At 29.6% G+C, this 25,297-nt stretch overlaps 3 protein-coding genes across 3 annotated transcripts; all 3 read right to left on the bottom strand.

Annotated features, from left to right (window-relative positions):
* Positions 1-1,433: 1,433 nt before the first annotated feature.
* Positions 1,434-5,108, bottom strand: LOC137808706 (protein ANTHESIS POMOTING FACTOR 1-like). Its single transcript, XM_068609965.1, has 11 exons — positions 4,830-5,108; positions 4,660-4,751; positions 4,422-4,522; positions 3,942-4,042; positions 3,790-3,856; positions 3,581-3,680; positions 3,362-3,475; positions 3,115-3,252; positions 2,916-3,000; positions 2,595-2,644; positions 1,434-1,757 (listed from the first exon to the last, which is right to left on the bottom strand). Exons 1-11 carry the CDS (start codon positions 4,834-4,836, stop codon positions 1,608-1,610), a joined length of 1,005 nt encoding a protein of 334 aa, XP_068466066.1. The 5' UTR covers positions 4,837-5,108; the 3' UTR covers positions 1,434-1,607.
* Positions 5,109-7,695: 2,587 nt separating this feature from the next.
* LOC137808704 (probable 1-deoxy-D-xylulose-5-phosphate synthase 2, chloroplastic) lies at positions 7,696-11,241 on the bottom strand. The gene is made up of 10 exons (XM_068609962.1): positions 10,962-11,241; positions 10,670-10,831; positions 10,399-10,563; positions 10,084-10,234; positions 9,714-9,985; positions 9,332-9,605; positions 8,913-9,220; positions 8,515-8,796; positions 8,134-8,421; positions 7,696-8,043 (listed from the first exon to the last, which is right to left on the bottom strand). Exons 1-10 carry the CDS (start codon positions 11,046-11,048, stop codon positions 7,897-7,899), a joined length of 2,136 nt encoding a protein of 711 aa, XP_068466063.1. The 5' UTR covers positions 11,049-11,241; the 3' UTR covers positions 7,696-7,896.
* Positions 11,242-21,101: 9,860 nt separating this feature from the next.
* LOC137808703 (probable 1-deoxy-D-xylulose-5-phosphate synthase 2, chloroplastic) lies at positions 21,102-24,707 on the bottom strand. The gene is made up of 10 exons (XM_068609961.1): positions 24,402-24,707; positions 24,110-24,271; positions 23,825-23,989; positions 23,518-23,668; positions 23,148-23,419; positions 22,765-23,038; positions 22,358-22,665; positions 21,960-22,241; positions 21,579-21,866; positions 21,102-21,493 (listed from the first exon to the last, which is right to left on the bottom strand). The coding sequence occupies exons 1-10, from the start codon at positions 24,486-24,488 to the stop codon at positions 21,347-21,349; spliced, it is 2,136 nt and encodes a 711-aa protein (XP_068466062.1). The 5' UTR covers positions 24,489-24,707; the 3' UTR covers positions 21,102-21,346.
* Between the last annotated feature and the right edge of the window lie 590 nt (positions 24,708-25,297).

Below are 25,297 nucleotides of genomic sequence, written 5' to 3'. Positions count from 1 at the left end.
ATTTATTTCTAAATTCATCACATAATAAAAATATTATATATAACTTCAAAAATTATCAAAAAGTATCATTTTCCATTTTTTATACATATATCCTTTTCCTGACACTTCTCATTGCAAGAACAACAATCATATAAATTTACACCCGTGACTCAATCTTTGTTTGTAGTCAGACAAATTGAATTTTGAACAGGGAAAGTTATATGTTATATTTCTTTAAAATAATTTATGTTCAAAATGATTTTACAATTATCTTTTTAATTTTTTAATTTTCACTCATTTCTTACAATTTTTTGTTCTTCTCTTCACTGTTACTATTTACATGCTTAACTTTTGAAAAAAACAAATAAGTTGATGACTGGAATTTGAAAGGAGGTGTGAATAGTCATGCTTTCTCATCAATGTCCCCTTCGTCTTTCTCTGGAGCTGGCCACCTGCGTTATGATCCTGTCTGAATTTAGTTATTTATTTTGTACTGAGTTAAAGTATTTTTCTCATATTTTATTATATATATATATATGTGTGTAATTTATTATATATTTGTAATTTCGTATAATTTAATAATTTTTGTTCTACAACTTTGAATAACTTTATTAATATGTAATTATATATTTATAATTTACTAATTCATTTTGTACTAATTTAAAGTAATTTATTAATATGTTATTATGTGTATGACTTGGATGACTGATTGTGTCATTTGTAGGTTACGAATTTCAAAGGCCTACTTAACAGAGACTCTTAAGGGCTGCTTCTTCCTGCACCTCCATACCTTCTTGTGCCACCCCCATAAATTTTTCTTATTCCAAAATTACCCTTTTCAATATTCTGGATTACATAATCTAAAAAATCTTTTTTTAGATTCAAAATTAGCTTCCGGATTATGTAATCCGAAAGTCTTTTGTGATTAGCTTCCGGATTACATAATCCGGAAGTCTTTTCTATACATAAGATTAGCTTCCAGATTATGTAATCCGAAAGTCTTTTTTTCAGATGTGTTATTAGCTTCCAGATTACATAATCCGGAAGTCTTTTCTAAATATGAAATTGACTTCCGAATTATGTAATCCAGATAAATTCCGGATTACATAATCCATAGGCTTATTATTTCAAATCCAAGGAGGTGAACAAAAAAAGGATAAAATGGTATTTTCATATTTAATAAGGGGGTGGCACAAGAAGGTATGGAGGTATAGGAAGAAAGAGTCCTCTTAAGACATATATCTCTTACTCCAAAACAAACAAGTTATGAAGGTTGTTTGGGAAGAGAATGAAAGATTATTCCATCCACGGCCACATGCGATATGGTAATGAGCCACGTGGAATTCGTCCATTCAAGTGTAAAAGACATGATACATGTTGCTAGATTTGAACACCTGCTGATCTTTAGAAATATATAGACATCGATCACTGATGAACATCTACAGAAAGCATGCTGAGAGAAAGATATACACATCTAAATATTTCAACTTGTACAGATTATTAGGAGGATCATTGAAATACTCAGAAGAATATTTACAAACCATGACAACTTTTCACTTTGTGTGGTAGTAAAAATATTACCTTGAAGTGGGTTAGTGGGCAAAACAATAATTTTTCATGCATTGTTTCTACTTTCTTCCGACATAAGATCCCAACTTAGACAAATCTGGAATCCAGAATGACAACTCAGATGATCCAGTAGCAAACATAAGACTTCCAGGAGCCCATTTTATTACAAGAGGTCCGGTATCAGAAGTTGCACTCCTCCAACTTGCAACCTAGACAAGGCAAAAAGAATTAACATCGCAGTGGTAAGTGCTATTCGTACTTATATTCACGAACGGAAAATACTATGTTAACCGAAGTAGATTTTGAAGCTAAACAACACATGCTAAATTTTTTTTTTCAGGCATAACCGCTTTAAGTATAATTAAAAAGTTCAAATTTCACACACAATTTGACAGGCTTCAAAATAGTATATTTTGTTATTTCTATCTACTTAATAAAACAGACTCAGGAGAGGAAAATAGAAAAATACTAAAGAATTATTAACAATTATAACTGGCTCTTATCCCATCAAAAGTGATGACTGGGTGTATACTGTAGCACACGTTAAGGAAAAAGGAGTCAGTTGTTGAAAAGAGATTAGTTGTCTGGTGATATCTAATGTCAAATAAAAAGAAAGAAGAAGTCCTGCAAAAACTCTTTTTTTATGTATTCTGAAAAGCCTATGTAGGAATAGATTCTCCTAGTCTAAAACTATATTTCAATTTTCTCTTTTACACTTTTCTGCAATCTATAGATATACTACTGTGTATATCAAATACTCACTCAATTCACTTAATCAAATATTCAAGCATAGCCATTTAGAGGTAATAAGTAATTTTATGTCAAAACTACTTTCAGTCCATTATTAACAGTTTGCAATTAGGAAATAAATGACTGAATTCACAATGAAAGAGTAGGACATTCTGAAAAATGAAACAGAAATATAAAGTTGAAAGCATATCATCCTGATTGGAGAAAAAATATATTAACAGTTATTAAATTGCAATCCAAACAAAAATGTGCGAAGAAAATATCTATGAAAAAAGAAAGGATATAGCTTATCATACTTCTTTGCCACTTCGAACACTCCATGCATAGATGCTTCCATCCCCAGAACCTGTCAAAGAATTCAAGTTAAGCATAACAAACCAGCACAGGCGGTAAGCAGCAACCAACAGGATCCCATAAGTAGGAAAAAATATTGAAAATGTGAGACAGAAAAACCACACCATGATGCATGCCTTTTAAAATAATCCAATACAAATCTTTCTTCCAAAACACTATTTCAGGCAAGAAATAACAGCGTAATAAAAAGTTAAATGTGCAAAAAATGTGTATACCAAATGAATAATGATCATAAATTCTTGGAATGATCTGAAAATGCTTACCAGATATTACAAACATTCCCTCTGGGCTGAAAGAAGCTTCTAATGTGGAGTTGCATGAGACAGGTGTGACATTATATGTGGATAACTACGAAAATATAACGAGAGAAAAATCAAGCATAAAACCTTTAAAAGCACAATAAATTAAGTGAAAGAACTACAAGGTAAAAAGTGGATTGGGTTAGCAAGGAGAGACACTAACAAGTGTGCCACGAAATGAATCAAGTACATGAATATGCCCATCTGCCGTTGTTAAAAGGATGAGACTCCCATCATTACTAAATTTCACAACATTTGCATCAGAAGTATCTCCCCCAACAGAAAATATCTCAAAGGGACCCTGTAGCAAGTGAAATTCACGACATTAGATTATTAGTGTATGTCACAATTAACATACAACAAAAGCCAAGCTTTATACATATTCATATTCTCATTTTGAATCTGCAAACCTTTTCATACTTGCGAGCATCAAACATTCTTATGAATCCTCCAAAGGCAACTGCAAAGACAAGCCCTTGATCGTCATATGATATAGCAGGCCTTCCTTGTACACGTAACAGTCCCTATTTATTTTTAAAGTAAGAATCCCCTATAAAATTTATATGATGTATTGTATAATAAACAAAAGGATATAGAATAAACAAGTACCAGTATGCACATGACACTACCTGACACTTTTCAGCCCTTTGATCCCATAGTAAAACAGTTCGATCTAGAGAACCAGATATAAAGCAGTCTTTCCGAGAGCACAAGCTTAGCGACACAACCCTGGGAAAAAATTATATTCTTTTATAATTATAAAATGGAATGAACTTGAGTAATGTATATTATGATATGAGATTTAAATGTATGAATTACAAAATGACAGATACCAAACCTGTCATGGTGACCTTTGAAATATCTCAAATACTTGTTATCATGTAATGATAGAAGCCGCAAAGATTCTGGATTAATTGAAATTTTTTATAATGGGTATACAAAATTTACTGACCATACCAAGATCATTGAAGATGAAAGCAAGAAACGTACCATCCCAACCATTTTTTGAAGAGTATATGACAGTTGTAGGATGAGATGTGAAGCAAACCAGGTCAACCCCATACTTCTTGCTATTAATTGTCTTCAAACATCTGACAACAAATATGTTGATGCATACATGGAGATCAGTTACAAAATCGGAAGAATGGCAAGAAATTTCAAAGAATCAAATAACATTACTATTAAGCTCTCTATTTACTCCATAATCCATGTTAACCATTTAGCTGTAAATGATGGAACAATTTGTAGCTGTCAAATTACATATGTCATTTAAAAATGCTAATAAACCCAATCAGTTAAAAGTATTTGTCACATCAAATCAAATAATGATGCAATCTTCTTAAATCATACTAGAGATGTAAATCGATAAGACGATGCAACAATTTCAGTAAACTTGAGGATAAAAAGAATGTATCTAACCATTCATTAAATTGTGTATATAATTAGAGCAATAGATAAAATGGGGCTTACGTCCCACTGGTAACCTCATACAGTCGAATGGATTCATCATCACTAGCAGTCACTAGATAACTGGATGCCCTGTGAAAGTCCAAGGAACTAATTCTACCATTCTGAAAAACACATGAGCACAAAAATTAAAGAAAAGAATACAATGAAAAAGAAATTTGAGGTTGCCGAATCCCAAAACATTAGAAACACTGCCCTAATCTAAAATAAGAACAGAAAATGTAATGGCAGAATTGCTGACATAGTCTTTGAAGGCCATTCCTACTTCCATACTCTGAAGAATTTCTTCACTGAGTTCCAAAGAGACCTTCTCTTCTCTCTCCGTTTGTGTCCCTAAGAACACTCAAAGCGTAAGAAAATCAAGGGGAAAGGAAAACATAACATAGAAAATCAATAAGAATTTTGAAATACCTCCCATCTTTTCGCTAACTTTTGAATTTTGTGACTGTGGCCGTTCAAAAATTGGAAGAAACCTTACACAGTTTTTGAATTGCGTGTGAAGTAACAGGGAGAACAGAAAATGGAAAGAAGCGTTCCCACACCCTCGAACCTAGTGAACTCGTAGTGGAGTTGTTCTTTAGTAGGTTCGGGTCAACTCGCCGAAACTCGCTCAACCTTGTGTAAAATCGCGAGTTCAGAAACCACACAGCGGGCTCGGTTGGACACTAGGAAAAAAAAAAAAACGCTTCTAGGGCCACGATTTATTACATTACTTTTATTATTAACATATCACCCAAAAAAATGCTATAAACTAGTTTTTTTTTTCACTAATCATATAAAGAATAGATATTTCAATGTACCTAAATTACATGTAAGAAACATGTTGAAAAAAAGTATAAGTAAAAGAAATAAGAATGTTAGGTTAAGTAGTGATATTGAATTAAAACGAATATAAAAATGTTAGAAATGAGGATATTTTATTGTTCATATGTGTAATTGTTCTTGTTATGACATTCATTCTAACAATAAGAGAATTTTTTTGTTTAGTTTGAAATAAATTGTTCCATCTTGTTATGGATAAGTATACTTAATAGTTTTTCCGATTCTTTATATCTCATGTGGGGATTAGAAATGAAACTTGAATTTTTTTACTTGAAGTCACTTTAACTTTGAATCAGAACACCAACATTACAAGCTTCATGTCAAACTTTTCATTTAACTTTTTTGAGCTTAAAGCAGCCTGAACCTCTTTAAGAGAGAGTCTCTTAAGAACACATCAACAACAATGTTTGATCCTCATAATAAATTTGAACACCAATATTCTTTAAATCAAGAATTAATTACTTAAATTCATTTAAATGTTCATTAATTGTTTTTTCACTTCTCATCTTATATGATTATATGAATACAATGTTTGTTTCAGATACATACAATTCACTATTACAAGCTCTTAAGCTTTGTCTATAGTCTCGTTGCAATCTTCTTCTTCAATGCTTACCTCAAAACCTTGTCACTAAGGCTAAAAAAATCATGTCTTAAACCTTCTCCAACAAAGTTTTTGTTTTTGTCGTGGTTGCATCAAACTTAATTAAATTCTCCTTCTAAAGCTTCAACTGGTAAAGATAGATGATTTTGAAACATCCAACAACATATATAACATCTAGTAACCTTAAAAAGATTTTACTAATTAAACCAATCTACATACTATAGATTCATAAATTTCATTAACTATTTTTTTAGAATAAATAAAGTGTCTTCTATTATCATTGCAACAAGTGATGTAATATCCTAATAGTTTTTTTGGGTAATGTTGTAATATACTATGTAGCTTACTATTAATTTAATACAAATTTCAATTCGTTGTCTTTCCATCCTTTAGATTTTATGGGTCACTTTCTTATTTATTTCATTCCAATCGTTCATTGAATTTAGTCCAAGAGTTGATTTCTTCAATGTATTTTAATTTCAATTGAATATTGTAAACCTACTTCTATAAAAGTCCTATTCAAAGAATTTGTTAAGTCTCAAAAAACTCATCTGGTCAATCTTATTATTGCTAGATTGGTCAATCTCAAAAAATGTGAGGCATATATGTGAATACTATATCATATTTCTGCGTGTTTTGTAGCCTTCGAAGTTTTGTTTTAGAAGGATTTGGACTCAGTCAATTATGTTTTTCTCATGGAATAGATTCATTAAAACAATATATATATATATATATTATGTATATATATATATATAGATGATTTAAAAATAATATTTGACTTTTAGTTTATATATATTTTTAGTTTTGGTTATTTTATTTAGTGTGATATTTTTTAATATAATGATTGTGTTTTAAATTCTATAATATTTTTAATTTTATTTTAGAGTAGTTTCTTTAAAAATATTTAAAGAAACTAAAAGCAAATTATCTACAGAATAACGATTATAAAATATATTTTAAAGAGTAAAACAAAATAAAATAAGTAAACTATTTTTAAAGATCACAATGAAATATGACAATTATTTATGGATTAAAAATATATTTAAATTTTTATTCTATTTATATTTTAATGGTTTTATAATAATATTTTATTTGATGTTATTGAAGCATTAACAATATAATTACTCTGAGAGATACTATCTGTCTAGTAAATTTTACAATTTTTAAAAAAATATATAATTAAATAATGATGTAATATTAAAGAGTGATAAACACAAAATATTATTGGATAAACTGTCATATAAGTTGTTGTATGAATACTATAAAAGTTCTAATTGGTAAAAAAAATGATTGTACACTGTTAATGAATAACAAATTATCATTCATATATCACTTTTAAGATCATTAGGGTAAAAACTACTAAAAACCATCTTATATTACTTTGTAAAGTGAAGTTAAATTTAAAGTTAATTTTAAAACATAATGTCAAAGTCCATTCACTTTAGATTATAAAATATAAGAACAAGATAGTCTCTTTGTTTTATATATAATATAAATATAAATATAATAAATATTAATCATTTCAAGAATTTATAATAATATTATATTTAATAAAAAGTTTACACCAATTTTATGATGAAATTCTTGTCTTCATTTTCTTTAAAATACTAAAATTTTAGCATTAGTTTTAATCTCTATTATAAAATTGTGAATAGATTTGTCTTATATCATTTTAGTCCTAATTATTAATTGAAAACCATTGGATATTTTTCAATCCATAATTATTAATTGAAGAGATTCCTAAAGTCTTACAAGGTGTAAGTCATAGCTCAAACAATATTTTAACTTTATGGTTTTGACAAATTCTACTTTGTGTGATGTTGTTGAAGGTAACATTATTTAGTAAATATCTAACGGGAATTGACTTCATTATTTACATATAACATTAATATAGATAGATTACAGTGCCTTGATTGTTTCCTCCAGTTGCAAGAATAAATTAATCTCGTTATTCACTCACGATTCTAGTGTACACTTATTTACAGCTTCCTATAAACCGCAATGCAATCAGAACTGCATTCATCTTTCATGTCCTCGTTCCATTTCCTGCTTCTATTTGAACAGAAGAGCTTCTTTTGGCCTTTTAAGAAGAGACAGAACTGTGGCTGCAATGTGTTTTGATGAAAGTCCTGCTTCTTCAACCTGATCCTGAGGTGATCCATGATCAATGTACCTATCAGGAAGCATCATTGCTCTCCACTGCAGCCAAACCAAAAGGGGTGATAATAGTCAGAACTGCACATGAAAGAATAATAATATGAAAATGACATCTTATAGAGAGCCACTTACCTTTAGAGGTCCATCTAGGATACCAGATAAGCTCAAGAATTGAGAAACATGTGATCCAAAACCACCAATAGACCCCTCTTCCACTGTGATTAGTATTTCATGCTCTTTAGCGAGTAGCCTGATGAGATCAGTATCCAATGGTTTGCAAAACCTGGCATCAGCAACTGTCACATTAACTCCTACTTCTTCTTTAAGCAATTCTGAAGCATGCATGCATTGTTGGACTACAGAACCATATCCCAAAATAGCAACTCTGCTGCCTTCCATCAGAATTCTGCCTTTTCCTATCTACACCACCAAAACAATTTCTCAGCATTTAAACAATTTCTACACCACCATAAGATTCAGTTTAGGATATACATGTTAGTCACTGATTCTCACCTCAAGTGGGGTTCCTTTGTTATTCAGTGGCAAAGTGGCTCCAATTCCATTTCCCCTTGGAAATCTGAAGCAGCTTGGTCTGTCATCTATAGTTGCTGCTGTTGCAACCATGTGCATCAGTTCAGCTTCATCAGAAGGAGCCATGACCACCATGTTGGGGAGGCAAGCCATGTAAGTGATGTCAAATGCTCCACAGTGGGTTGGTCCATCTGCTCCAACCAAACCAGCTCTATCCAGAGCAAAGCGGACAGGTAGCTTTTGAAGATCAACATCATGGACTACCTACATGCACAAATTAAATCACAGTCATCAGATTTTCTTATCACAGTTAATAACTTAAAAATAAACTTAAATTTGAACTATTTTGGACTATTTTTCATTGAACCATATTGGCTCACCTGATCATATCCACGTTGGAGGAATGATGAATAAATGGCACAAAAGGGCTTGAGGCCTTCAGCAGCTAAACCAGCAGCAAATGTAACAGCATGTTGTTCGGCTATGCCCACATCGAAACAGCGATCGGGAAACCTTTTCTGGAAATAATTTAAGCCGGTACCACCACCCATTGCTGCGTGAATGCCCACTATCTTGTTGTCTATTTCAGCTTCCTTTATCAGAGACTCAGCAAAGTACTGTGTGTATGAAAGTGTTGGGGATTTTGTCTTGAATTGCTGGCCTGTTTTTGGATCAAACTTAACAACTCCTGAAAGTATGACAGGGTAACTTTTGTATTAGATCTAAGAATTGATTTAAGAATTGATTTTACAATTTCCAAATTCTCATAGTGATTTATTAAGAAATATCCCTTTCTCACCGTGCATTCTATCAGCTGCTTTTTCTGCAGGGGGGTATCCCTTTCCTTTTTCTGTCACAATATGAATCAAAACCGGACCTGGAGCAGGAATTGCTTTGACTTTTTGAAAGATGGTGACTAGATCTTCAATGTTATGACCATCCACAGGACCTATGTAGTACAAGCCAAGTTCTTCAAATAATGTAGATCCAGAACCGCTGATCATGCCTCTTGCATACTCATCCACTTTGGCTGCAACCTGGTGTGTTTGTCCTCCTATTTGTTTCGTGATGCTCTTCAGAAATAAAATTGGATGAAATAAATGCCACATCTTATTGAAAATTTGACATGATCACTGAAATCATGGCGTTGGCTAAGAATATGATAAATTTAAGAGGCTTACTTTTGCAGCTTCTCTAAGTTGGCGGAATTCTGTACTCGCTTGAATTTTGCTCAAAGTACTGCTGAGGGCTCCAACAGGAGTTGCAGGGCCATCAAGTGTGGCAGTTGGTAAAGAGACTTGCTTGTTGTCATTCAGTATTACTATCATGTTAGAATCAAGGAACCCTGCATTGTTCATGGCCTCATAAGCTTGGCCTGCTGTCAATGCCCCATCTCCTATCACTGATATGATGCTGTTCTTCTTCCCCAGTAGATCACGTGCAACGGCCATGCCTATTAAATATTGAGAATTGTTGCTCAATCACTGAGATAAGTGCTTCTGCACATATATTTGATGAACATGTATTGATCTTAAAATATAAGAATCTCACCAAGACCAGCAGATATGCTTGTAGAACTGTGTCCAACCCCAAAAGCATCATGAACACTCTCATCCCTTTTAGGAAAACCTGCTAGCCCCGAAGTCTTCCTAATGGTGTGCATTCTGGATCTTCTACCTGTGAGAATCTTGTGTGGGTATGCCTGCAATTTGCTTACTTTTTAGACTCCCTTACACATAGCAAACACACCAAACATGATATAATGATGGAAACTTGTAGCAAATTTCTCTAAATGAAGAATATTTTTTTTTTTGCTTTTTAATTTCAATTAGAAAGCAAGAACAAACAAACAAGACGAAAGATTACCTGATGACCAACATCCCATATAATTTTGTCTTCAGGGGTGTTGAAAACATGGTGCAAAGCCACTGATAACTCCACCACTCCCAAGCTTGAGCTAAGATGCCCACCAGTGTTTGAAACACTGTGTACAATATCTGCCCTCAGCTCTGCTGCAAGTTGCTCAAGATCCTGACAAATACATGCGATGCTTTTCACAAACAAGCCAACAAAACTCAAAGAAAACAAAACTGCCGTGTCAGCCACAGAGAAGAACAAAAGATTCCTAGTTTGAAACCTGTGTGGAAAGATTCTTCATGTGAATTGGGTGGTTGACTGTGTCCAACAATGGTGTCTGTGGTTTCTCTCCTGAGTAATTGATCTTCCATCCGTCTTTGTCTTTCCTGATGATAGTCTTCTCCACGTCACCCGAGTCACTTGCTGAAACTCTGACGCAGAACTGAGAAGCACAATAATACATGAGCCATGTTTGCAGCATAAGTGAAAAAAGAATTGTGAAGTTGTTGTTAAGAAAAGGAAGATGAGTGATCCCTTAAGGAATAAAAAGACAGTATGATTGATTCACCAACCTTGTTTCTGCAGTGATAGTTGGCTTTGTGGGATGGGGAGAAAGAATAGTTTGGCTTAAGAAAGGTAGCAGCAGCAGAGAAGGCCATGGCTATTGAAAGAGATAGGAACTGTGAAACACAGATTATGAACCAAAGCTTCTTTCGCGGTGGTATTGCATTTAAACTCAATTCTGAACTACCTTTTATAGGGAGAACAATGCATAAACAAATAAAACCAAGTCTGAATAATTAATTTCATTTCCTTGTTAATTTGGTCTACAAATTCTTCTTTTCCACATTTGTCTAATACAACTTTCTTGTTTTCAGCATAAATAAAACAAGGGAAATGTTTTTCAACATACACATTCAACTTTCAATATCAGTTTTCTTTAAAACATTAATTGATTGGCTGAAATAATTTAACAAAACCTCTTTGGAAAATTAATAATCACTATTAACTGTAGAAGATATTTTAACCAATATGCTGTCTTTCTTTTTCTTAGATTTAGTGACAGTTCTTCACCATTTAAGAAATAAAAAAGACACAGTAGATAGGTAGAAGACATTAGAATATATTTCATGAAATATTAAATAAAATAAATAAATATACTTAGTGTCTTTGAAATATATAGCATATTACAATACTTGCCTTAAAATAAAGGAAAAGTTAATAAGAAAATGAAATTGGAAGCTTTAAAATTATTCATAAAAAAAGTCAATCCAAACATAAGGTATGCTGAAATGATCGGATCCAGTAGCAAAAGTTTTATTTTAAAAATATAATCATGTACGTCTTGTGCTGAAAATGTTGAATATTTTGTAAACATTGAATGTTGTTACTATCGTATTACATAAAATATTATATTTTATTAAGATAAAGATAGATATGAGAGTGTTGCTAAAAAAATTTATGTTTGGGACATAAAGAAAGAAGAAGAGGGACAAAGTAAAACAGTGAAATAAAAAAAAAATATTTTGTTGATACTGTGAACATAAAATAGCATACATTTGATATTATTTATAATAATATTTTTAAATTAAAAAAATATTAATTTATTAAAGTGTGAAGTATACGGCTTTAGTGTTGAAGGTATTAATATATCAGCATCCAATAAAAAAATTAACAATGTTGGAGATCTCACATTTTATTATATTTAAGTGAGTGCAAACCTCAACCCTATGAGCTGGTTTATGGGATTGAGTTAGACTTAAAGACCACTTCTTAATATGGTATTAGAGTCATCTCGAGCATTTCCTAACGAGTGTTTGTTAGGCTTATTAGAGTCATTTTATCATCCAGAAGTTTATTTGGACAATATAAATAACCTTCCGAATGTCAAGATTCGTAAGCAAACATAAATGAGTTCTGGATATTAAAATCCGTAAGCAAAAGTGTGAAAAGGGCAGAATGAAGTTTTAAAATTTTCCGAGTCAAAATTGATTGGGTGCAGGAAGCAATTGCCAAAAAAAACTGAAACCGAAATACATCTTTACATTTCCTTTTAATTTAGTTTTTAAACATTGAAAATATTTAATTTATCTTTTAAATATTTAAATCTTTCATCATGTGTTAATTTGTATACATTTAAGAACAAATTCGTATATTGATTTAGTGTTTTGAAATGGATTAAATAAGTGAATAGGTTCGGTAGTATATTAATTAGTGCTAAAATAAATATGTATATAAATGTTATTCTGTTTAGTTTACCTATTTGTTTGATGTATGACTCTAATTCTATTTAGTATATAACAAGTGACACTGTAGGTGAAAATGAGTGATTTGAAATGAATTAAATAAATTAATGAATTCATTTAATGCATTTGTAATAAAATGGATATGCATATAAATTTTATTCTTATTAGCTTACCCATTTTGTTTTTTTGTATAACTCTCACCAATAAATGTTTTGTTTCTAGTATAACTCTTACCAATAAATATTTTGTTTCTTGTATACTCTCACCTAGGATATAAACAAATGAATTTTTGGAGAAATATGTTTTAGGTTTAGGATTTAGAAAGATGGCTCCCTAAACCTAAACAGTGTACTTTGGTGATTTTATATATGTATATCTTATTTTATAGTATTTATTTTACATACAATAATTTTATAAACCTTTCATTGGATTATTATATTGATATATATATATATATATATATATATATATATATATATGTGTGTGTGTGTGAATATGGAAAACGATGTTGTGTAAGAAAGTAATCAGGGTGCTACATAATACATTAATTGTTTCAATTATCATCATTAAATAATGGAGTGATATTAAAGTTAACAATATTTTTATTGTATTATAATTAATTATTTTTACAATATTTATGTTTTTTTTTAAATATTTAGTAAAGTTCTTATTAAAATTAAAGCAATTTCCCACAACAAAAAATAGCTAGAAATTACTATACTTTATATCTAAATTCATGTGTTGTATTTGCATGTCATATAGTTGATATAAAAATATACCCAATGGGTTAATGGGTTAATTAAGGGATAAGTGTTGTGTAATTTTTTCAACAAATTGATGATATTTTTTATTAGAAACATTTCCAATTAATAATTTAAAATTTAAAATTAACAAAAAGAAATTGAATCTCATACAATGTTACCTTTCGTCTAAAATCTCATCTCTAGTCACCAATGCAAAAAAAACGACTCATGTCTTAATATTTATGTTAGTTAACATTCAGATTAACTTTTTTTTTTTAATCAGGAATAAGATTAACTTTTTTTTTAATCAGAAATAAAATTAACTTTTTAAATAAAAGCTTTCATGTTAGGACTATACAACTTAAGATATCAGTTAAGCTGACACCTCAAGTAACAACAATCATTTACCATCACATGAAAAAAGTATTATTAAACAAAAGAAAAAAGAAAGAAAATACAAAAAATACGGGATAAGACCAAAACTCATATGTTAAAAAAAACGATACATAGATAGACTATACCTATTCATAAAGAATTCTAATAACAGACAAGGTGGAAGTCTATTATACCAAATAAAAGGTTCTTTATAAAAAAAAATTTAAATTAACCAACTTATCATTACACGCATTTCCTTCCCAAAAAATACGGAATAAGATTAAGACATGACATGATATTGTAAACGAGCATTGATATCTTGAGACTAAATTTAAAAATTGGTGTTTTATTTATTTGACAGTATGACCCATACCAAATAATATTGATGTAGATTTAAACATTAAATTCTGATGTTTTATTTATTGGAATTAAATTATCTTAGTTTCTAGTACTAAATGTTTAAAAATATTTTAAATATATTGGGACCGAATTATTTTAGTTCTACACCTACAATTGGGTACACCTACTATTGGGTAATAATAGAAATTTTATAGATATTTCATTGATGGCTTTAAAACATATAATGGATGGTTGCTATACTTTTTATTTGTTTTAATAATTTTATTTAAATTTAATATTATATATATACACCCATTGTGTGAACCTTATTTCTTGATTTTGATATGGTACAAATGATTAAATATTATTCATTTTTATTAAATTTTGAATTGTTGGTTTGTATAATTTGAGAAATTATTTTTTATAGGTTGTTAGTGTGTAAAAATTAAGTTTAACCATATGTTTGATGAAATTTTCGTTCAAAATATTTCATGTAATTTTTCGAATGTATATTTGACTATAGTCAATTATAGTGTTAACACTCTACTATTATTTAAATATTTGATATAGAATTAAAAATTGGGAGTAAATTTCTTTGTGGGTGAAGATTTTTGTAAAAATAAACATTGATATTATCTGATTAGTTATCTAAATTTTAACTACCAATTATTTAAATTTTAGTATTGTTATATAAAACTTTAGTAATTAATTGAATTTTGATTTAAAAACTATTTATCAATAATAATTTTATTTTTTTTATTCGTCCAAACAACTTCACTTTATTCATATTTTCTTTTCAAATTCATTTCCTCAAATACACTTCTTAATCTAATCAAACATCAGGTATTAGAAAGTTTGAATGCAAATATATTTTTTATATGTTTAAGTTATTTTAAGATTGAACCAAATTGTTTGATGTTGATATAACACCAATCTTCTTTAATATATTTAGTTTTATTTTGTTCACATACTTTAAATAGTTTGGTATATTTGTACTTTATGTTGAAATAGACAATTTAATTATTATATTGTTTTTTCAAATTGTCTGGTTGTGGAATTGCATTATAAATTTTGAGTTCGTATCAAATTAATAGTTAATCAATGTAAAATGCACTTTTTATGTCGTTTTTTTTATGTCATGTGTTATTTTGATTGGCATTAAAAGGACCTAAAGAAAACCTATTTTCTATGTTTGTTCATGTTCTGGACTGACGTAAAATAATATTTTTATGTTATATGGGTAACTGAGATAAAAATAAGTTTCTTTTTATGTGACTCATATCTATTTTGTCAAAAAATTATTTGAACTTCACATATATATTTTCCCTGAAAAGGTAACTTTTTGTTGAAAACAAATATACTTTGGACAATGTAATGGTTGCTTCTGAAAGTAGAAATCGGATGCATTGGCTCTAAAAATTTATATATGTAATGTTTTTCATAGGGCTGAGTGAAACTATTTCTAATACTATGATGAAAGATATAGTTATTTGAATTAAACAAAAGAAACTAGAAAAAAAAAATAATTAGAAAGATTTTAATTAATTTGAAGTTGATTTGATTAATGTAATAAAATAATTTGATATATTAATATATTTTTAAAATAAATTTATAAAATATAAATTAAAGTTAGAATAAATTTCAAATTACAATGAAATATTATTATACAATTTAACAAATAAAAATGATATTTTAAAATAATAATGTAGGAAAATAGTAATATCTTGTTATAATTATATCATTTAATATTTACTCAGAGTACTCATCACAACTATATTTACATACATTTACATTTATCATTTTAAAAATTTTAAAATAATTTTTTCCTCTCTATATAAAATCAAAATACATATATACATAAACATGTCACAAGAAAAGGAAAATATACAAAATATACTAATCCGCCTATCTATGCTGAGGAAACTGTCATCGTGCAACATTTTCTGTTCTCGTGTACCACACGATAATCACAGTTGATAAATAATACATAGACCCCAAAAAACGATAAGTTGGAGTTTTAAAACAAAAACTTATACACACACATTTCAATCACATATCATTCATATACCCTAATAGATGCAATTTCAATTTAAATATTAACATTTATCATAACCAAGTGTCTAAACCTCAACCCAACTAACTATGAACCCCACATGCATCCAAGTTGCCCCAAACATGCAAAATTTCTTAAAATTGACTTAGGGAAATTGAGGACCTACTCCAATGAAGAGTTTGATCGGATAAACTTGTTATATTCTCCGTCAAAAATTCTATGATAAGCTTTGATCTTGAAAATGATGAACATATTTGACAGATTTTTAGAGAGAATGAAGAGAAGAAAATGAAAAAAATAATCTTATAGAGATGTTGGTTCTTTTCAAATGAAGTTTGAAAAATAACTTTTACTATTTATAAGTTTTACTCTTTAATAATAAAATATTCAAACATCCCAATTATACCAGTTATATTCTAAAAAATAATTATAGGTCTAAAAAATAAATGACCTTCCAAAACATTTAAACATTAAAATTTAAAGTAGTTAATTTTATTTTATTTATTATTTTAATTATTTATTGAAAAAACATAATTATTAATAATGGGTAAATAATCACTACAACTGTGATATTTTGTTTTTAGTACAATAAAAAAATTAAATATTAGTATAAGATTTATTTCTGTGAATTTTATTAATAGTTGAGATAATTTGAATATATATTTAGTCTTAGTTGCATGTATTTATTAAAGAAAAAAACTAATAATAATATGCAGTTAAACTTGAAAGAAGCATTTTACATTTTACTTTTTACTTTACTTTATAAATTTAAAACAGTTCCTCTAAAGTTAATTACATATTAATATTAATTTTTTCTTTAATAAACATAAGTGAGAATTAGTAAAAATTAAACATATATTCAATTATATTAATCATTAATAAATGAAAACAAAACTAACAAAATTATTATTATTATGTTAAGATTATATTTTTATTATATTAAAAATAAAAAATATTAATATTTATTATACTGAATTGAATATTTATTCTTTATAAAATATCAATGTATACCATCAATGATTTTGTATGTAATTTGATTTTGTGTATTTATTATTCATACTTCCTCACTATTCCCCACAGACACAGCGTTATGGACTATGAATAAAATGACCTTTCATTGAAAGTTGTTGGCTTCGTTTAAAATGTGTCTCAAATCTATAAAGGACAGATCCATGGTAGTTAGACACCCATATCCTCTCTCTTTTAAACAAAATTATTCAATTTTATCCAAATTCATTCATTTTTATAAAGATTATTTATATTCTAAGATTTTAAAAAAGAAAGAGTATATATATATATATATATATATAAAGTGTTTGCACGTATAATTCCTCTTTTGTTTATTTTTTCTATCAACATACAAGTTTATTTATATGCACGATTTTTTTTTAAATAAAAAATTTTGATATTAAGTTTCACAATATAATTTGACGAATTATATTAACACCTCAAATAATAACAATAATTTACTATCATATAAAAAAAATATTATTATAATTTATATATATATATATAAATATAATAACAATAATTTACTATTACATAAAATAAAATATTATTATTAAAATTTACATTATGCACTTGTTTTTTTTCACCCAGGAATGATTTTTTTTTTACTTTTTAATACAATATGCAGAAGTAGTATTGTCCGAAACGATTTTCATGTATCTTTTAAATATAAAGTTTGGTATTATACTATTTTTTTTTTTATAATGTCCTAGTGTACAATTTGATGGCGAGATATGATTGAAGTTCCGGCTTGCGTCTCCTATCTTGCATATACATGTATTCCATGTATTCTCTATTTCATCTGAAAAATGTACAAAAAAATTGGTCCCTTTGTGAAAAAAAATAAAAAATATTTTTGCTGTTGAAAAATTAAAATTTTAATTCTATTTCAATTCATTGAATTAAGATAAAAATATGAATTCAAGTATTAGTGTTGTTAGAAGGTTTGATTAAAAATAATTAAAATTTTGTTTTGTATCTATTTTTTTTTATATATGTATATAAATGAATTAGAGTATCTTATCAAAGTTTTGGTATAAAAAAATATTGTAATAAGATTACTATTTTTTTTAATGAGTATCTTATTGAAATCTATTTTTTATATTAATAAATTTTAAATATAAGACTTTGCTTAAAATTAAATTCATTGTTACTCTTAATATTAACCTTTTAGATGATTAAAATAAAATATTCATTCTTTTAGAATATTAAATTTAATTTTTTGAATAAAATAACATAAAGGTCACACTGCAATAATGAGTAACTGAGGTATGATTTTTTTGTTGAAAAAATAAAACAATTATTTTTTTATTTATGCGATCCAGCGGGCCAACCCGTCCCGTTGTTGGTCTACATGGACTACGAATTATGCGGACGGGTTAGCGAACTAAATCAATGACTTTAGCCTGCTCTTTTTGGTAGCGAGTTGTTGCACGCTTTGTCATCCCTAAGTTTGATGTAATTATTATAAAGTGTACTATACAATTATGAGGGATATCAGTTAACATCATTGATTGAAGATCTCTCAAATATAATTTTCACAAATATTTCTTAACACAAAACGATTAATGTAATTATGGTACAAAAATTCACTTGAAATTCCAAGGTTAACTCGAAAACATTCCTTAATCTCCACCTTGAGTGTCAGAATACAATCACGATCCTATACTAAATTCTTTAATATCCAAAATACAATACTAAAAAATTCTATTCCATTTTATACATTTATTTACAAGATTTTGAAGAAATGTTTTTATAAATGTATCTCAAAAGTGTGTACAAGACATTGTATTATCGCACTTTTCAATAAATTCAATAAACATAATTACAGTAACTTTTGTAACATACAGCTTTATTATTTTATAACAACTATTATCAATCAATTAGTTATCGAAGAATATTTTCTAAACACAATATTTATCATTTTCTTTTATTTCTTCTCTTATCATAATAGAAAAAGGGTTACGTTAGTATTTTTTTCCCTAAATTTTAGTACACTGTCTTATAATTTATATTTTATATTTTATATGATTTTATTTATTATATGAAAATAAAATAAAACTTTTTTCATGATATTATAATAAAAAATTTAATTATTTAAAATCAAACATTCTAAACATTTAAATTTTAATTGAATAAGTATGTGTAGTTATTTTTTCTAATATTCTATGTAGTCATTTATCTTAATCTAGTAGTTTTCCTGTTTCATTTTTTATTTTATTTTTTATAGACAAAATCTTCATTATAAATTTTGTATTATAACTTTGAAATATTATTAAAAAATATTTTTTATACAAGTGAAAATTTCATTGTATATTAATATGATAATATTAGAAATCATACTCGGTTTTGTAGATGCGAACTACGACATTACACTGTCAACATGTGATCTTCTATTTCCCAATGATGAAAGGTAATAATAATATTGGAACCCATGTAATGTGTTTCACGCGTTTCAAATGTTTTTTTAGTGTTAATATATAAAAATTTATAAAACTAATAATTATTTCAAAAAATTATAGCACACTTCACCAACAACTCAACATGGGTGGCCTTATCTCCTGACGTAACGCCATACATACATATAGTTAATGTATATGTATAAATGCATGTATATATATCGTATGTATATAGTTAATGGTATTTCTATTTTCCATTATTTTTATTTTTAAATCTATAGATAATAATATTTATAAAGTTTTATTAATCTTCCTTTTATAAGGATTTGGTTATAAATTATTTTATAATTAAATATTATATATTAAATTTGTGAATTTAGCGAACTAATTATAATATAAGCGATTTGATAAGTTAAGTATATAAATCCTAATATAAATATAAGAAAAGGGTGGTATTATAACACCATAAAACATACCCTTCACAAATCAATAAAATAATATTTTAATTATATATATATTTTTTTTAAAATGTTATAATTTGGTGTTAAGGGTAAATTTTTATTGTGTGTGGTGTCAAAGAAATCTTTTTAATAAAAAAAATGTGTATGTGTGTGTTATATGTGTATAAACTTCTGTTTTTAGTATGTTAAAATAACTGTGAAATGAGTTACAAGGTGTATAGTTTGCAGCCTACAAATTATGGATTGAATGCTCTCGTTGTTGCCTATGGTGAACATCTCATACTTGCATCTAAGTAGAGCCAACTTGTTTCGTTTTACCTATGTGACAAAGCCAAAATATCCAACATCTTCTTAGCACTTCGATTAACATCAACTTTAGAAATCTCTGCATCAGAAAGAGCATATATCAGAATATGGCTAGCTTTGGAATTCAACTGATATTTATATCTTTGATCTTCATACCAGGTATCATTCTCAATCACTTCTAGCAGGTCTATGTTGCTATGCTAAAGAAAAGTAATCATCTTAAGTTTCACATCTCATACTTCTTCTCACCCTTAAACATGGTTGGACAGTTGACAACTTGACCCTTTTAGAGTTAAATCGACCTTTGCCCACAAAGTTAATTCATCTCTATTTTTCTTTAATAAAATTTCGTATGTTATCAGTCATTGCTAAAACATATATTTTAGTATTATGGTCTTGACTACGCCTATTATGTTTTATGTCATTGATGACTAAATTATCTGTCAACATTATAGTTACCTTCTGCCTTGTTACTACCACATGCTGATATACATGAAAATTTTCTAACCAAGTTTGCTGAGGAGAGATTCCTAAAGTCTTACAACTTACAAGGTGTGTAAGTCATAGCTCAAACAATAATTTAACTTTATGGTTTTGACAAATCCTATTTGTGTGATGTTATTGAAGGTAACATTATTTAGTAAATATCTGGAGGGAATTGATTTTATATTGATAAGAAAGAGTAGTAGATGGTGTTCAAGTGGGGTAAGACCTGACCCTTCGTTATCAGAAAAATTGACTGCCAAATCCATCAACGTAAGAAAAAGATTGCTTATGCTTGATGGAAAATTAGGATGTTAATTACATATAACATTAATATATAGATAGATTACAATGCCTTGATTGTTTCCTCCAGTTGCAAGAATAAATTAATCTCGTTATTCACTCATGATTCTTGGTCTGACCTGAGAATCCAAAACAACAATTCAGTTTAGAGTTATTTACAGCTTCCTATAAACCGCAATGCCAACAGAACTGCATGCATCTTCCATGTCTCAGGTCAAGATCCTCATTCCATTTCCTGCTTCTATTTGAACAGAAGAGCTTCTTTTGGCCTTTTAAGAAGGGACATAACTGTTGCCGCAATGTGTTTTGATGAAAGCCCTGCTTCTTCAACCTGATCCTGAGGTGCTCCATGATCAATGTACCTATCAGGAAGCATCATTGCTCTCCACTGCAGCCAAACCAAAAGGGGTGATAGTCAGAACTGCACATGAAAGAATATTAATCTGAAAATGACATCATAGAGAGTCACTTACCTTTAGTGGTCCATCTAGGATACCAGATAAACTCAAGAATTGAGAAACATGTGATCCAAAACCACCAATAGAGCCCTCTTCCACTGTGATGAGTATTTCATGCTCTTTGGCGAGTAGCCTGATGAGATCAATATCCAAAGGTTTGCAAAACCTGGCATCAGCAACTGTCACATTAACGCCTACTTCTTCTTTAAGCAATTCTGAAGCATGCATGCATTGTTGGACTACAGAACCATATCCCAAAATAGCAACTCTGCTTCCCTCCGTCAGAATTCTGCCTTTTCCTATCTACACCACCAAAACAATTTCTCAGCATTTAAACAATTTCTACACCACCATAAGATTCAGTTTAGGATATACATGTTAGTCTCTGATTCTCACCTCAAGTGGGGTTCCTTTGTTATTCAGTGGCAAAGTGGCTCCAATTCCATTTCCCCTTGGAAATCTGAAGCAGCTTGGTCTGTCATCTATAGTTGCTGCTGTTGCAACCATGTGCATCAGTTCAGCTTCATCAGAAGGAGCCATGACCACCATGTTGGGGAGGCAAGCCATGTAAGTGATGTCAAATGCTCCACAGTGGGTTGGTCCATCTGCTCCAACCAAACCAGCTCTATCCAGAGCAAATCGGACAGGTAGCTTTTGAAGATCAACATCATGGACTACCTACATGCACAAATTAAATCACAGTCATCAGATTTTCTTATCACAGTTAATAACTTACAAATAAACTTAAATTTGAACTATTTTGGACTATTTTTCATTGAACCATATTGGCTCACCTGATCATATCCACGTTGGAGGAATGATGAATAAATGGCACAAAAGGGCTTGAGGCCTTCGGCAGCTAAACCAGCAGCAAATGTAACAGCATGTTGTTCGGCTATGCCCACATCGAAACAGCGATCGGGAAACCTTTTCTGGAAATAATTTAAGCCGGTACCACCACCCATTGCTGCGTGAATGCCCACTATCTTGTTGTCTATTTCAGCTTCCTTTATCAGAGACTCGGCAAAGTACTGTGTGTATGAAAGTGTTGGGGATTTTGTCTTGAATTGCTGGCCTGTTTTTGGATCAAACTTTACAACCCCTGAAAGTATGACAGGGTAACTTTTGTATTAGATCTAAGAATTGATTTTACAATTTCCAATTTCTCATAATGATTCATTATGAAATATCCCTTTCTCACCGTGCATTCTATCAGCTGCTTTTTCTGCTGGGGGGTATCCCTTCCCTTTTTCTGTCACAATATGAATCAAAACTGGACCTGGAGCAGGTATTGTTTTGACTTTTTGAAAGATTGTGACTAGATCTTCAATGTTATGACCATCCACAGGACCTATGTAGTACAAGCCAAGTTCTTCAAATAATGTAGATCCAGAACCGCTGATCATGCCTCTTGCATACTCATCCACTTTGGCTGCAACCTGGTGTGTTTGTCCTCCTATTTGTTTCGTGATGCTCTTCAACAATAAAATTGGAGTCAGATAAATGCCACAGCTTATTGAAAATTTGACATGATCACCGAGATCATGGCGTTGACTAAGAATATGATAAGTCTAAGAGGCTTACTTTTGCAGCTTCTCTAAGTTGGCGGAATTCTGTACTCGCTTGAATTTTGCTCAAAGTACTGCTGAGGGCTCCAACAGGAGTTGCAGGGCCATCAAGTGTGGCAGTTGGTAAAGAGACTTGCTTGTTGTCATTCAGTATTACTATCATGTTAGAATCAAGGAACCCTGCATTGTTCATGGCCTCATAAGCTTGGCCTGCTGTCAATGCCCCATCTCCTATCACTGATATGATGCTGTTCTTCTTCCCCAGTAGATCACGTGCAACGGCCATGCCTATTAAATATTGAGAATTGCTGCTCAATCACTGAGAGAAGTGCTTCTGCACATATATTTGATGAACATGAATTGATCTTAAAATATAAGAATCTCACCAAGACCAGCAGATATGCTTGTAGAACTGTGTCCAACCCCAAAAGCATCATGAACACTCTCATCCCTTTTAGGAAAACCTGCTAGCCCCGAAGTCTTCCTAATGGTGTGCATTCTGGATCTTCTACCTGTGAGAATCTTGTGTGGGTATGCCTGCAATTTTCTTAATTTTTAGACTCACTTACACATATCAAACACATCACACATGATGTAATTTGTTGCAAAATTCTCTAAATGAAGAATATATATATTTTTTCCTTTTTAATTTCAATTAGAAAGCAAGAACAAATAAAGAAGACGAAAGATTACCTGATGACCAACATCCCATATAATTTTGTCTTCAGGGGTGTCGAAAACATGATGCAAAGCCACTGATAACTCCACCACTCCCAAGCTTGAGCTAAGATGCCCACCAGTGTTTGAAACACTGTGTACAATATCTGCCCTCAGCTCTGCTGCAAGTTGCTCGAGATCCTGAAAAATACATGCAATGCTTTTCACCAACAACCCAACAAAACTCAAAGAAAACAAAACTGTAAGAAATATGTTGTGGCATGGCCTTTAGGCCTTAACAAATGATTCCTAGTTTGAAACCTGTGTGGAGAGATTCTTCATGTGAATTGGGTGGTTGACTGTGTCCAACAGTGGTGTCTGTGGCTTCTCTCCTGAGTAATTGATCTTCCACCCGTCTTTGTCTTTCTTGATGATAGTCTTCTCCACGTCACCCGAGTCACTTGCTGAAACTCTGACGCAGAACTGAGAAACACAATAATACATGAGCCATGTTTGCAGCATGAGTGAAAAAAAAGTTGTGAATTTGTTGTTAAGAAATGGAAGATGAGTGATCCCTTAAGGAATAAAAAGACAGTATGATTGATTCACCAACCTTGTTTCTGCAGTGATAGTTGGGTTTGTGGGATGGGGAGAAAGAATAGTTTGGTTTAAGAAAGGTAGCAGCAGCAGAGAAAGCCATGGCTATTGAAAGAGATGGGAACTGTGAAACACAGATTATGAACAAAAGCTACCTTCGCGGTGGTATTGCATTTAAACTGAATTCTTGAACTATCCTTTATAGAGAGAACAATGCATAAACAAACAAAACCTACCCTCAACAATTCATTTTATTTCCTTGTTTTTCTTGGTCTACAGATTCTGCTTTTCCACATTTCTTTATTACAACTTTCTTGTTTTCAGCAGAAACAAAACAGGGGAAAATATATATTCAACTTTCATTAATATCAATTATTCTTTTTAACACCTCAATTAATTTTAAATAAACCTTTTCAGAAAATTAATAATCGATTGGTTATTAATTGAGGAAAATATTTTAACAAATATTCTGTCTTTTGTTTCTCAGATTCAGTTATAGTTCTTCCCTTCATTACAATAATACAGATTAGTTTTTAAATTATCAAGATATTAATTCAAGATTGAAATAGTTATATTTGTAATAAAAAAAAGTAATGATACTTTAAATAAAAATTATTAAAAAAAGTTATTCATAATTTAAATTTGAAAATTAGATTATATAATATTAGCTTTCCTCACTTATTTCTATTATTTTTAAAATTTGAATAAAGAAAGATTAATAAATAATGAATTAATTTTTTTACAACTCATATTTTTTTGTGGTTTTTAGTTGACTGAATTTTATTTTATTTTAATAAATATTTTTACCAAGTAATTTCTTTAAAATAAAATCTTTTATTTTTAATTAAACAAAATAAAATATTATTAAATTTCAGATCACATAAATACAAATAAAATGAAAAAAATGCATTA

The sequence above is a fragment of the Phaseolus vulgaris genome, chromosome 3 (genome assembly GCF_000499845.2).
Source record: "Phaseolus vulgaris cultivar G19833 chromosome 3, P. vulgaris v2.0, whole genome shotgun sequence".
NCBI lineage: Eukaryota > Viridiplantae > Streptophyta > Magnoliopsida > Fabales > Fabaceae > Phaseolus > Phaseolus vulgaris.
The sequence above is the reverse complement of the archived record's forward strand: the minus strand, read 5'-3'. Positions and strand labels throughout refer to the sequence as shown.

What these genes read in the sequence shown, in the direction of transcription:
- LOC137808703 (XM_068609961.1), bottom strand. Translation starts at nt 24,488, where the DNA reads ATGGCTTTCTCTGCTGCTGCTACCTTTCTTAAACCAAACTATTCTTTC. An exon ending in ACTATCACTGCAGAAACAAG is followed by an intron (nt 24,272 to 24,401) that starts GTTGGTGAATCA and finishes TGTGTTTCTCAG; the next exon opens with TTCTGCGTCAGAGTTTCAGC. An exon ending in TCCAACGTGGATATGATCAG is followed by an intron (nt 22,242 to 22,357) that starts GTGAGCCAATAT and finishes TTGTGCATGTAG; the next exon opens with GTAGTCCATGATGTTGATCT.
- LOC137808706 (XM_068609965.1), bottom strand. An exon ending in AAAGGGCTGAAAAGTGTCAG is followed by an intron (nt 3,476 to 3,580) that starts GTAGTGTCATGT and finishes AAAAATAAATAG; the next exon opens with GGACTGTTACGTGTACAAGG. An exon ending in ATTCATTTCGTGGCACACTT is followed by an intron (nt 3,001 to 3,114) that starts GTTAGTGTCTCT and finishes ATATTTTCGTAG; the next exon opens with TTATCCACATATAATGTCAC.
- LOC137808704 (XM_068609962.1), bottom strand. Translation starts at nt 11,048, where the DNA reads ATGGCCTTCTCTGCTGCTGCTACCTTTCTTAAGCCAAACTATTCTTTC. An exon ending in TATGGGATGTTGGTCATCAG is followed by an intron (nt 10,235 to 10,398) that starts GTAATCTTTCGT and finishes AGCAAATTGCAG; the next exon opens with GCATACCCACACAAGATTCT. An exon ending in TCCTAGATGGACCTCTAAAG is followed by an intron (nt 8,044 to 8,133) that starts GTAAGTGGCTCT and finishes GTTTGGCTGCAG; the next exon opens with TGGAGAGCAATGATGCTTCC.